The following is a 12,602-nucleotide window of genomic DNA, read 5'->3' as shown; positions in this document are numbered from 1 at the left end:
ACAAACATTCTCAGTGTCTTCCTTGTAGTGAGGGGCCCAAAACTGAACACAGGATTCGAGGTGTGGCCTCACCAGTGCCAAGTACAGGGGTACAATCCCTCAGTCCTGCTGGCCACACTATTTCTCATGCAAGCCAGGGTGCTAGCGGCCTCCTTGGCCAGCTGGGCACAGTGCTGGCTCATCTTCAGCTGGCTGTTGACCAACACCCCCAGGTCCTTTTCTGCTAGGCAGCTCTCCAGCCACTCCTCCCCAAGCCTGTAGCATTGCATGGGGTGGTTGTGACCGAAGTGCAGGACCCGGCACTTAGCCTTGTTCAATGTCATAGAGTTGGCCTCGGCCCATCGATCCAGCCTGTCCAGATCCCTCTGTTGAGCCTTCCTACCCTCCAGCAGGTCAACACTCCTGCCCAACTTGGTGTCGTCTGCAACTTTATTGAGGTTGCACTCGATCCCCTCATCCAGACCATTGATAAAGATATTGAACAGAACTGGCCTCAGCACTGAGCCCTGGGAAACACCACTTGTGACTGGTCGCCAACTGGATTGAACTCCATTCACCACAACTCTTTGGGCCTGGTCATCCAGCCAGATTTTACCCAGCAAAGAGTATGCCTGTCCAAGCCATGAGCAGCCAGTTTCTCCAGGACAATGCTGTGGGAAACAGTGTCAAAGGCTTTAGTAAAGTCCAGGGAAACAACATCCACAGCCTTCCCCTCATCCACTAAGCAGGTCATCCTGTCATAGTAGGAGATCAGGTTAGTCAAGCAGGACCTGACTTTGATAAAGCCATCTTGGCTGCGCCTGATCACCTGGTTGTCCTCTACATGCTGTGTGATGGCACTCAAGATGTAATCTGCTCCATAACCTTCCCTGGCATCGAGGTCAGACTGACAGGCCTGTAGTTCTCCAGATCCTCCTTCTGGCCCTTCTTGTGGATGGGCATCTGTACTGGTTTTGGCTGGGATACAGGTAATTTTCTTCATAGTAGTGTCCTGGTTTCATCTGGGATAGAGCTAATTTTCTTCTTAGTAGCTGGTATAGCGCTGTGTTTTGGATTTAGGACGAGAATAATGGTGATAACAGAGTGATGGTTTCGTTGTTCCTGAGTAGTGTTTATACTAGTCAAGGACTTTTGAGCTTCCCATGCTCTGCCAGGTGCACAAGAAGCTGGGAGGGAGCACAGCCAGGACAGCTGACCCAGACTGGCCCAAGGGCTATTCCATACCATATGATGTCATGCTCGGTATACAAGCTGGGGGAAGAAGAAGGAAGGGGGGGACATTGGGCGTGATGGTGTTTGTCTTCCCAAGTAACCGTTATGCGTGATGGAGCCCTGCTTTCCTGAGGATGGCTGAACACCTGCCTGCCGATGGGAAGTAGTGAATGAATTCCTTGCTTTGCTTTGCTTGTGCGCACGGCTTTTTCTTTACTTATTAAACTGTCTTTATCTCAACACACGAGTTTTCTCACTTTTACTCTTCCGATTCTCTCCCCCATCCCACCGGGGGGGGAGTGAGCGAGCGGCAGTGTGGTGCTTAGTTGCTGGCTGGGGTTAAGCCACGACAAGTAGCTAGTATGGGGCTCTGTTTTGGATTTGTGCTCAAAGAGTGGTGATAACAAAGGGATGTTTTGGTTACTGCTGAGCAGTGCTTACACAGAGTCAAGGCCTTTTCTGCTTCTCACCCCACCCCATCAGTGAGTACGCTGGGGGTGCACAAGAAGTTGGGAGGGGACAGAGCTGGGACAGCTGACCCCAGCTGACCAAAGGGGTATTCCATACCTTGTGACGTCATGCTCTGCAATAAACAGGGGGGAGGTTGGCGGTGGGGGGCCGCTTCTCAGGGACGAACTGGGCATCTGTCGGTGAGCAATTCTTTTCATTCTAGTTTTTCTTGGGGTTTATATTTCTCTCTCTTTTATTTTTTTCCTCTTTTCCTTAGAATTGTTGTAAAAATTTCTTTTTAATTATTACACTGTTTTTATCTCCACCCACAGGTTTCTTTCTCACTTTTTCCCTTCCAGTTCTACCCCCATCCCACTGGGGGAGAGTGAGCAAGCGGCCGTGTGGTGCTTAGTTGCTGGCCAGGGTTAAAGCATGACACCTACCAACGGTTTGAGTGGAGAAACATTGCTCAGAGGATCGTCTCAATTTGTGTCGGCATATTTTATATCTCTACTTCTGCCTCTCTGACTTTTTTTCTTCCTCAGCCTATGCTTTGAAGAGCTCTCCCAGGGAAAGATTAACTGAATTATGGAATTACACAGGTTGGAAGAGTCTCCTTTGCAAGGGTCCTGGCAGCAGTGTCTTCTACTGGATCAGGTGAGACTCCCCTTACAACTGTTCTACTGAATTCATACAATCCAGCTGGCCTGTTGACCTGTGTGTCCTCTCTGGCATGTGCAAGCATCATAAGTAATTACTTGACTCAATTTTATTCTGTTTTGCAGCAGGAGCTGCTACAGGGATCTCGAAAACAGTCAGATTCTCTACCCAGGATGTTAATCCCCACATTTATGCACAGGAATTGGTCTAGGCACAGCAGGATCTGCATTCTCTACGACTGTCTGGAAATCCCACCTGGAGAGGTCCCACACCAGTCAGTCCAATAGTTAATTTTGAAGGAGACTCATTTTGGCTCATTTTGGAGGAGGTTAATTTTGAAGGTGGTTGACTGAACTCAGCCACTTGGTTTCAAGTTGAAGCATTGTCTCAGACCGCTCTCTCCTCTTGTCGATGTGGATGATGAGATGGGAGAGTCCCTGGACCACACAGGGGATTAATGACTGAAGTGCTCTGGTTGCACACCGGCACAGGCCTGATACCCAGCTGCACCACCATTCGAAATGTAATGTAATTCGCACAGCTTTTGCCAGAAATAGCAGTTCTTAGCTGGCAGTCCAGAATACCCATGCAAACCAGCAAGGCTGGAGAGGCATTTACTGTGTCTGAAGCTAAGGGGGCTGCATCCATATTTGTTTCATGTCATTGGGTAAAAACACAGAGAAAAGCAGAATCCCTACAGAGTGCAGTTGCGGTCTCCCATTTCAAGAAAGAAGAGGAAACCTAAGAAAAGCGAAGGGAATGCTGACAAAGGTAACGAGGAATTTCACCAAGCACGATATTAGTTACCCTTGCCACACCTTCAACTGACCGGGTACCAAAATGGATCCTCACAACCACACTGGAGCAAGAATATTTTTCCTGGAGGCCTTTTCAGTCCTTCAAGAGCTGAAAATCCTCCTCTTCACACCACTGCTGGTGATTTCTCTGCTCGCTGTCATGGGGAATGCAGTCACCATTGCCATCCTTTGGCTCCACCACTAGTGCCACACCCCCAGGCATCCCTTCTGCAGCACCTTGTCCTTCTTGGATATTTGGTTCACTCTGGTCATTCCCCCTGACATGTTTGTCAGTCTCATGCTGAGATTAAGATATCTCTGCAGATGCTTACAAGTCCCTCCTTCTCCATCAGCACAGCGGAGTTTAACCTATGTGTTGTGATGTGTTTCGATTGCTGCAGGGCCATTTGCAACCCCTCACACGACTCTGTCCTTACCAACTCCTGGCTGTGCTCCATGCTCATCTTTAGCTGCTGGGGAACGGCATCTCTCTCCACGCTCAGCCCCGCCATCCTGTATGCCATTAGACCCTCTGTGCCCACTGTAGAGACTGCTTCTTCTGCGGCATCATCCCTTTGCTGAGAGCAGCCCGCATGGGCACCAGCTACTATGAAACATGAGCGTTGCTCTCTTCTCTGCTGTGTTGTTGAGCTCCTTCACACTGACTACTGTGGTTTATGCCTACATTATATGCACCGTCCTGAGGATAACCTCTGTGCAAAGCCACACTAAGGCCTTCTTCACCTGGCTATCCTTCACCTGCATACCCTATCTTTCTTCACTCACTATGGCATATGCTGGCTGCATGCTTGACGATGCGGGGCCTGAAGAGAAGCTGCTTTGTTGTAAGCTGCCTGCAAATTTGCAGGTTCCCCTAGGAAAGTGCATTCAGGAGAAGAACTATTTTAGAGAACTGAGGTGTCACCCAAGAGAGTATGAAGACACAACCCTTTGAGTGTTTGAACTGACCTAGAAAATGGACACTGTGACTGTCCCCTCTCATTCACTGATTCACTACGTTCATACTGCTGTAGGTGACTGAGCTTGAGCTTTTGCTCAAATACAGCCAGGGGTTTAATCTCAGAAAATGTTCCACACGAACCCAGTGCAGAGCTTCCCCTATGCCAGACTAGAGGCAAAGAACAAGCCAGGCATTTGGGATCTAAGACTAACCTGAACCCCAAGGTAAAATGTCAGTGCAAACATGGAGCACTGCCCTGTACTGATCTTCCCATTTTACTCCTTGTGCAAGTGCTACCCATTCTGCCCTGGGACAGAGCCTAAGGGGACAACACAGCCTGTGGAGAAGATCTGTTTCACTGCTTCAAACCCACCATCTCCTCCTCTCCCTCTCCTTCCCTTGCACTTGGAATCATCCTACTTTTGCAGTCATCTGCTCTGCTCCTTTCCATGTCTAAAAACAAATATAAAGATGAAGGGAAAAACATCAGTCTTTATTGCATATAGTTTTCTTGTGCTTCCTTCTGTAAGATGTCTATTTTGACATTAAAAAAAACAAACAACCTTAATAAATGAGTGATCTGAGACTTGAATAGTGAGTTTCATCTACTTGGCTGCAGGTGCCTGTGAGAACTGGTTTTCTCCAGGCTCCCTCTAGAGTCAATGGAAACAAGAGAAAACGCTAGAGGCTGGTTCCTCCCAACCTATAACTGGCATGCAAAAGAAAGGTTACAGATCTCTTCCAGATGCTCTTCTCTTGCTCTACGTTTAGGTCAGGACATTTGATAGCAATAGCAATGAGCAACTCTTTGGAAACAACCGTGTTTCAGTGCAGACGGATGTCAGATGAGATTGTGTGACAGACTGTGTGGAGTCATCATACCTTTCAGTCACTATTTAGAGTACGAAAGAAGACAAGTTATACTTGGTCCCTATTCCACCCCCTCCCCCTTTCCTGAAGAAACAGAGAGCAAGAAGGTGTGGAAGGAAGCAGGGGATTACAAAAGAGATACTAGATATTACTTATTTTGAAAACAAGAGATTCTCAAGGATTCCTAGTGCAAAAAGGCAAGTACTACTGAAAAGTACAAAGAATTGCTTTCAACATATGTATTTCATTTCATTTCATTTGATGGTTTAGCATTTGTGCAATAGAAGAGATGAGTTTGGCACATAGGTGTGACAGATGTTTGCAACAGGTCTGAGTGAATGTGGAATTTGCCAGGAATGGGGTGAAATAGCTCGCAGCCTCTTTAAAATCTTCTGTTCTGGAGAAAGAATCCTTTGGGAGTGTTTGAGAAATGTAGAAAGATGACAACAAATTCTCTGAGGACTCGAACTGAAATGTAAACCAGAAAAATCAGGGGGTGAGAAAGGCTTGAAGGACTCACTCTCTCTCTGTGCTCTATAGGAGGAAGACTGCAAGAAAGGAAAGAAGCAGAGAAGGAAGGATTCCTTTCATCCAGATGGTGAAATAATCACACTTGGGTTTTGCCATCTTCCTGTCTCGGCAGGATGAACTGAAATTCAGCATGGGAGCAGAAAATGAAACTGCAGTTACTGAGTTCATCCTAGAGGGTTTCTCAGGGCTTGATCAAAGCCTGCAGCTATTTCTCTCTCTGCTCCTTCTGCTCATATACCTGACAACAGTGATGGGGAACGCAACCATCATTTTCCTCGTGTGTGTGGATCACCGCCTGCAAACCCCCATGTACTTTTTCGTCAGCAATCTGGCCTTCCTGGAAATCTGGTTCACATCCTCCACAAGTGTCAAATTGTTTGTGATCCTGAGTTCTGGTAGGAGAACGATCTCACTAAGCAGCTGCTTTGCCCAGTCCTGTTTCTATTTTGCCCTGGGCTGTACAGAGTTGGTTCTACTTGTTGTCATGTCCTTTGACCGCTACGTTGCCATCTGCCAGCCTTTGCGTTATGCTGCCATCATGAAGCCTCAGCTCTGCATCCACCTGGTTGCTGCTGCTTGGGTCATAGGCATCACAGTCTTGAGTTACCGTCTGGTCCTCCTCTACAAGCTGACTTTCTGTGGCTCAAACAAGATCCACCATTTTTTTTGTGACAACTCCCCCTTGTTCACATTGTCCTGCTCTGACCCCAGCCTGCTTTGGAAAATAGACTCTGTTTTGTTATCGTTTGTCCTACTGCGTTCCTTATGTTTAACTCTGGCATTTTACATGGACATCCTTTTCTGTATTCTGCACCTGCCAGCAGCTGCTGGGAGGAAAAAAGCTTTTACTACATGTTCTTCCCATTTCACCACCTTGGCCATTGCATATGGGAGCTGCATTGCTCTCTATGTGTGTCCTTCCGGAGATGTTTCCTTGGAGACAAACAGAACTGTAGCTTTGCTGAACACTGTCCTGTACCCACTCTTAAATCCATTCATCTACAGTCTTAGAAACAAGACTGTGCTACTGGCCCTGAACGAAGCCATTGCCCGTGCAACAGCACAGCTTTTCCCCCAATCCTGATGCATTTCTGGACAGCAATTCCAATGAGCTGCTATGTTAAATATGCTAAATAATACCAGTGCATAGGTATGTAACCTGCAAATACAGCTGCCTCAGGAGATGCATGTTCTTGTTGCGTTGTGTTAGGTTAAGTGAGAAGAAGCTCATCTGCACACACAAAGAAGGCACTACCGATGGCAGGAGGAGTAACTCAGTTAACACCCTGCCCCAGCTGCTCCCAGACCTGTAACAGGGGAGCCACCAGCTCATCAAGAGCCCATCTCCACAAAGCGAAAAGAGCACAGAGGCACAGTGGCAGGTGGGAACCCAAATGACAGGCTCCTGAGGAAGGAACATCTTGTCCCAGCTCCTTCCAGGGCTGCCCTGGGAGAGCCGTCAGCCCCGTTGTCCAGGTGTGAAACCCACCAAGAGGAGTCACTGCGAGCAGCTCTCTGGATCACCATTTGGACTAAGGGAATTGTTGCCTAGGGGCGTAGGACACATTATGGGATGCAGGGGAAGAGCATTTTTGGATTGCACAGGACTTTTATTATGGGAAGTTTAGGGGAGGACCCTGACCAGTGCAGTCTGCCCTGTCTTCTCATTAAACTTAATTTCTAGCTCATTGCTGTGGGGGGGAATCTCTTTTCTGCGTGAACATGTGAGCACAGGGGGATGAGTGCAGCAACTAGAGAAGGACCAGGGGGTCAGACAGACCGTATGTCATTAGTGCCAGCAATTGAGAGACCGGAGTGACTGGACTTAAGAGTTTGTGTGTCTGTCTGTCTGTCTGTCTGTGTGTTTGTGTGACTGGGGTGGTCTGTAGCAGCATCTGGAATGGGGTTGCAACCTCAGAGGCTCGTGCACCTGGGGAGGCTGGTATCCAGGGCAGCTACTGAGGAGACTGAGCATCTGAGCCCAGCTGCTGGAGGGATCCACCCTGTATGGGTATATATAGAGAACAGAACAGAACATGACAGAACAGAATAGCATAGAATAGAATAGTTCAGTTGGAAGGGACCTACAAGGATCATCTTGTCCAAATCCCTGGCCACTTCAGGTCTGACCAAAAGATCAATCATGTTATTAAGGGCATTGTCCAAATGCCTCTTAAACACTGACACGCATGGGGCATCGACCACCTCTCTAGGAAGCCTGTTCCAGTGTTTGACCACCCTCTTGGTAAAGCAATGCTTCCTAATGTCCAGTCTAAACCTCCCCTGGCGCAGCTTTGAACCATTTCCCCACATCCTGTCCCTGGATCCCAGGGAGAAGCAATCAACACCTCCCTCTCCACTTCCCCTCCTCAGGAAGCTGTAGAGAGCAATGAGGTCACCCCTCCGCCTCCTTTTCTCCAAACTAGACAAGCCCAGTGTCCTCAGGAGCTCCTCAGAGGACATTTCTTCCAGCCCTTTCACCAGCTTTGTTGCCATCCTCTGGACGCATTCAAGTACATCCTTCTTCAGTTGTGGGGCCCAGAACTGCACACAGTACTCCGAGTGAGTCTGCACCAGTGCAAAAAACAGCGGGATAATCCCCTGTCCTGGTTTCAGCTGGGATAGAATTAATTTTCTTCCTAGCAGCTGGTACAGTGCTGTGTTTTGGATTTAGGATGAGAATAATGTTGATAACACACTGATGGTTTACTTGTTGCTAAGCAGTGGTTATACTAGTCAAGGATTTTACAGCTTCCCATGCTCTGCCAGGTGCACAAGAAGTTGGGAGGGAGCACAGCCAGGACAGCTGACCCAGGCTGGCCACAGGGCTATTCCATACCATGTGACGTCAGGCTCAGTATATAAGGTGGAGGGAGTTGGCCAGGGGAAAGCGATCGCTGCTCGGGGACGGTCTGGGCATCGGTCAGCAGGTGGTGATTGTGCATCACTTGTTTTGTGTATTATTATTTATTATTATTTATTATTAGTAGTAGTAGTATTACTATTATTACTATTATTACTATTATTACTATTATTATTATTATTATTATTATTATTATTATTATTTCCCCTTCCTCTGTGGTCATATTAAACTGTCTTTGTCTCAACCCATGGGTTTTACTTTCTTTTTCTGATTCTCTCCCCCATCCCACTGTGGGAGGGAGGGTGAGCGAGCGGCTGGGTGGTGCTTAGTTGCCGACTGGGGTTAAACCACAACATCCCCTCTTTTGAGCCCCTCGTTATACTGCACCCCAGGGTGCGGTTTGCCCTCTTGGCTGCCAGGGCACACTGCTGACTCCTGTTGAGCTCCCTGCCAGCCAGCACCCCCAGATCCCTCTCTGCAGGGCTGCTCTCCAGCCACTCCTCTCCCAGTCTATACTTGTGCCCAGCATTATTTCATCCTAGGTGAAGAATCCAGCATTTGTTCTTGCTGAACATGGTGAGAGTTGCCTCCTCTGGGTCATGGATACAGCTGTCAGGCTGCACAGGGCCCAGGAGTGTTCCCTGTGCTGCCCCATGATGCCCCAGCATGTCCCACTGGCCTTCAGGTAGGGTATGACCCCTTCACCACTGCTCTCTCAGCCCGATCATCCAACTGGTGTTTAACCCAGATGTTTATATACCTTTCCAGAACGTAATGTCCTAACTTGGGTACAAGAATAGTGAGGGAGAACACGTCACAAATCTTGCTGAAGTTGAGGTGACCAACATCCACTCTTGTCCCCTCATGCACAAATGCAGTTACTTCATCATGAAGGCGATCAGCATGGTGAGGCATGCTTTACCCTTTGAAAGTCCATGCTGACTGCTTTTGGACACATTCTTCTCTTTAAAGGTCCCAGAAATACCACCCAAGAGATATTGATGGCTTACTCCTCACCAAAGTGAGCTTGTACAGCCTGGGGTTCCCTGGGTTGCTCCTTCGGCTTCTTTCAGAGATGGGTGCAACATTGCTTTGTCCTCGCTCACAAGAGACCTCTACCAATCCCATGACCTTTCCAAAGGGATATTCCACAGAAATATCCGCCTTCCCCTGTAACTTCATTACCACTATTCTGCCTGTTATACGCTGTAATTTCTCTAATCGTTCGTGTATTTTCACCTGTTCTTATACAATAAGTAAGTCATCTTATTTACAATTTCCTGATACAATAAAGTCATCTTACCAGTAGACTGTCTAGACAAAGGCACTTTCCATTATTCTCCAGCTTTCTCCTGCCCTTACTTTTTGTTCATTCAGATACCTTTCAGCTATGCTGCTGCTTTGGGTTTCCGGGAGTTAAAGCTTTCATGTCTTTCAGTAGGACTATTGCCTTTGTAGCAAACTCTTCTGTTATGTTTATCTCTACCTTTCTGTAGCTATCTATGTAAAACATTTCTCATAAGATTATCCCTTGTAGAAAGGCAACCTCATTAGAGGTAGCTTGTAAGTAGCATATGCTTGAGGAGTGTATTGTATTGTTTATGAAACTTTATCATGCTTTTCTTTGCTTGCAAATAGGAAAAATCCTTCTGTGCCTGTGTGCAGCCGGTTGTCTAAGGAGATGAGGTGGGAGATGGCACAATGGAGCTGTAACATCGAGTTGCAGACTTCATTGGAGAAGTCTGATGTAAGGAAAAGTGATGCTCTTGCAGCCTTTCAGTACTTAAAGGTAAAGTACCAAAGCTCAAAGCTCAAAGCTCAAGGACAATAAAAAGGGATTTTTAAGCATCTAAATAGCAAAAGGCAGGTGGGAAATAACATTGGCCCATTACTTGATGAGCAGGGTCACCTCACAAACAGGGACATAGACAAAGCAGAGACGTTTCATGCTTTCTTTGCCTCCGTCTTCAACACTGATGAAGTGTTCTCTGGGCTAGAGAACCATGACTGCAAGAACGACAAACTCCCATCCAACCCCGAACTTGTGCGGGATTTGCTGGTCCAGCTGGATCCCTACAAGTCAATGGGGCCGGACGGGATTCATCCGAGGGTACTTAAAGAGCTGGCTGATGTCATAGCGAGACCTCTCTCAATGATTTATCAGTCCTCTTGGGAATGTGGGGAGGTCCCAGTTGACTGGAAGCTCGCAAACGTTGTCCCAGTCTTCAAGATGGGCAACAGGGATGACCCTGGTAACCACAGGCCTGTCAGTCTCACCTCTGTGCCTGGCAAAATGAGGGAGAAAATTCTTCTGGGAGTTATTGAAAAACACCTGAAAGACAACGCAGTCATTGGTCCCAGCCAGCACGGGTTCACAAGGAGAAAGCCCTGCTTGACAAACTTGATTTCCTCCTATGACAACGTTACCCACCTAGCTGACCAAGGAAAGCCAGTCGATGTCATCTTTTTGGACTTCAGTAAAGCCTTCGATACTGTCTCTCACAGTATCCTCCTGGACAAAATGTCCAGCATACAGCTGGATAAACACCTAGTGCAATGGGTGAGCAATTGGCTGATGGGTTCGGCTCAAAGGGTTATAGTAAATGGGGTTACATCGGGCTGGTGACCAGCCACTAGTGGGGTTCCCCAGGGATCCATGTTGCGGCCAGTGCTCTTTAATGTCTTCATAAATGATTTGGATGCAGGACTTGAAGGACTACTATCTAAGTTTGCCAATGACACAAGATTGGGAGGAGCCGTTGACATTCTCGAGGGCAGAGAGGCCCTGCAGAGGCATCTGGACAAATTAGAGAGCTGGGCAAGCACCAACTGTATGAAATTTATCAAGGGCAAGTGCTGGATTTTGCACCTGGGACATGGCAATCCTGGATGCACATATAGACTGGGGAACGAGAGGCTGGAGAGCAGCCCCGCGGAGAGGGATCTGAGGGTTTGGGTCGACAGTAAGTTGAACATGAGCCAACAGTGTGCCTTGGCAGCCAGGAGGGCCAACCGTGTCCTGGGGTGCATCAAGCACTGCATTGCCAGCCGGGCGAGGGAGGTGATTGTCCCACTCTACTCTGCACTGGTGCGGCCTCACCTTGAGTACTGTGTGCAGTGTTGGGTGCCACAGGACAAAAAGGATACAAAGCTACTGGAGAGTGTCCAGAGGAGAGCCACGAAGATGGTAAAGGGTTTAGAGGGGAAGGTGTATGAGGAGCGGCTGAAGTCACTTGGTCTGTTGAGCCTGGAGAAGAGGAGACTGAGGGGAGACCTCATCACGGTCTACAGCTTCCTCACAAGGGAAGGAGGAGGGGCAGGTGCTGATCTCTTCTCCCTGACGACCAATGATAAGACCCGAGGGAACATCAGGAATATATGCCAGGGGAGGTTTAGGTTGGACATTAGGAAAAGGTTCTTCACCCAAAGGGTAGTGGAGCATTGCAACAAGCTCCCCCGGGAGGTAGTCACGGCGCCAAGCCTGACAATATGCAGGTGAGAGCTACAGCTTTCTTTGCTGAGGTAAGGTGGGGTGGGGAAGGAAGGGTTCAGAGGAGTTTTACTGAGATACTGCTGCTTGGGATGTCTAGCTCACAAGATTCACCAGCGCGAGTGGCAGAGGAGCACGATTCTGCCATTGGAATGAATGTCCGTCTTCAAACCCAGCTGGAAGAGGCAGAGCACGAACTGAAAGCCATGAGAGAAAAGGCAGAAAGAAGTCAAAAGCTGGAGAAGGAAGACAAGGAGGCAAAGGTAGCACTCCAGAGGAAAGAAGAGGAAGGTGAATATTTGCAGAGGGCTCTGTCGCGGCTGGAGTGAGAGTGCACTTGTAAGAGCAATATGTTTATTGATAACAAAGTTTGATAATAAATGTGACAGTGGTTTAACAAGATTCGATGGGAAGATACACTTGATTATTTACTGCCTAGAGGACAGGGCCAGACAAGACTGTCAGGGAGACCCTCCCATTGAGTCATGAGGCTGAGAGAGGACCCCCTTGCTTTCTAAACTCCTTCTCAAAGAGGAGTCTAGGTGCGGCTGGATCCAGTCCTAGTCCCAGATTGGTCAATGGTTTATGTCTAAAGGATTATATATGTGCAATCAATCCTGTATATCACTTAGCTAAGATTTCAAAGTTTAGCATGCTGTTAGTCACTTACCGAGGATCTGTTGCAGCAAGGAATCTCTCAACCTTGAGGAGTAACCTTGAGAGGCGTCCCTGCTCAAGGGGAGATCCTGGCGTGCAGCCCACTGCCAT

General features: G+C 48.0%; 1 protein-coding gene across 1 annotated transcript; it reads left to right on the top strand.

Moving 5' to 3' along the window:
- Positions 1-5,611: 5,611 nt before the first annotated feature.
- On the top strand, positions 5,612-6,565 carry LOC309603581 (olfactory receptor 6E1-like; the record flags this gene model as incomplete). Its single annotated transcript, XM_082338391.1, has 1 exon — positions 5,612-6,565. One exon carries the CDS (start codon positions 5,612-5,614, stop codon positions 6,563-6,565), a length of 954 nt encoding a protein of 317 aa, XP_082194517.1.
- Between the last annotated feature and the right edge of the window lie 6,037 nt (positions 6,566-12,602).

Source organism: Platalea leucorodia (assembly GCF_965183815.1).
Source record: "Platalea leucorodia genome assembly, contig: HAP1_HAP1_SCAFFOLD_128, whole genome shotgun sequence".
In the NCBI taxonomy this organism is placed as follows: domain Eukaryota; kingdom Metazoa; phylum Chordata; class Aves; order Pelecaniformes; family Threskiornithidae; genus Platalea; species Platalea leucorodia.
The sequence above is the reverse complement of the archived record's forward strand: the minus strand, read 5'-3'. Positions and strand labels throughout refer to the sequence as shown.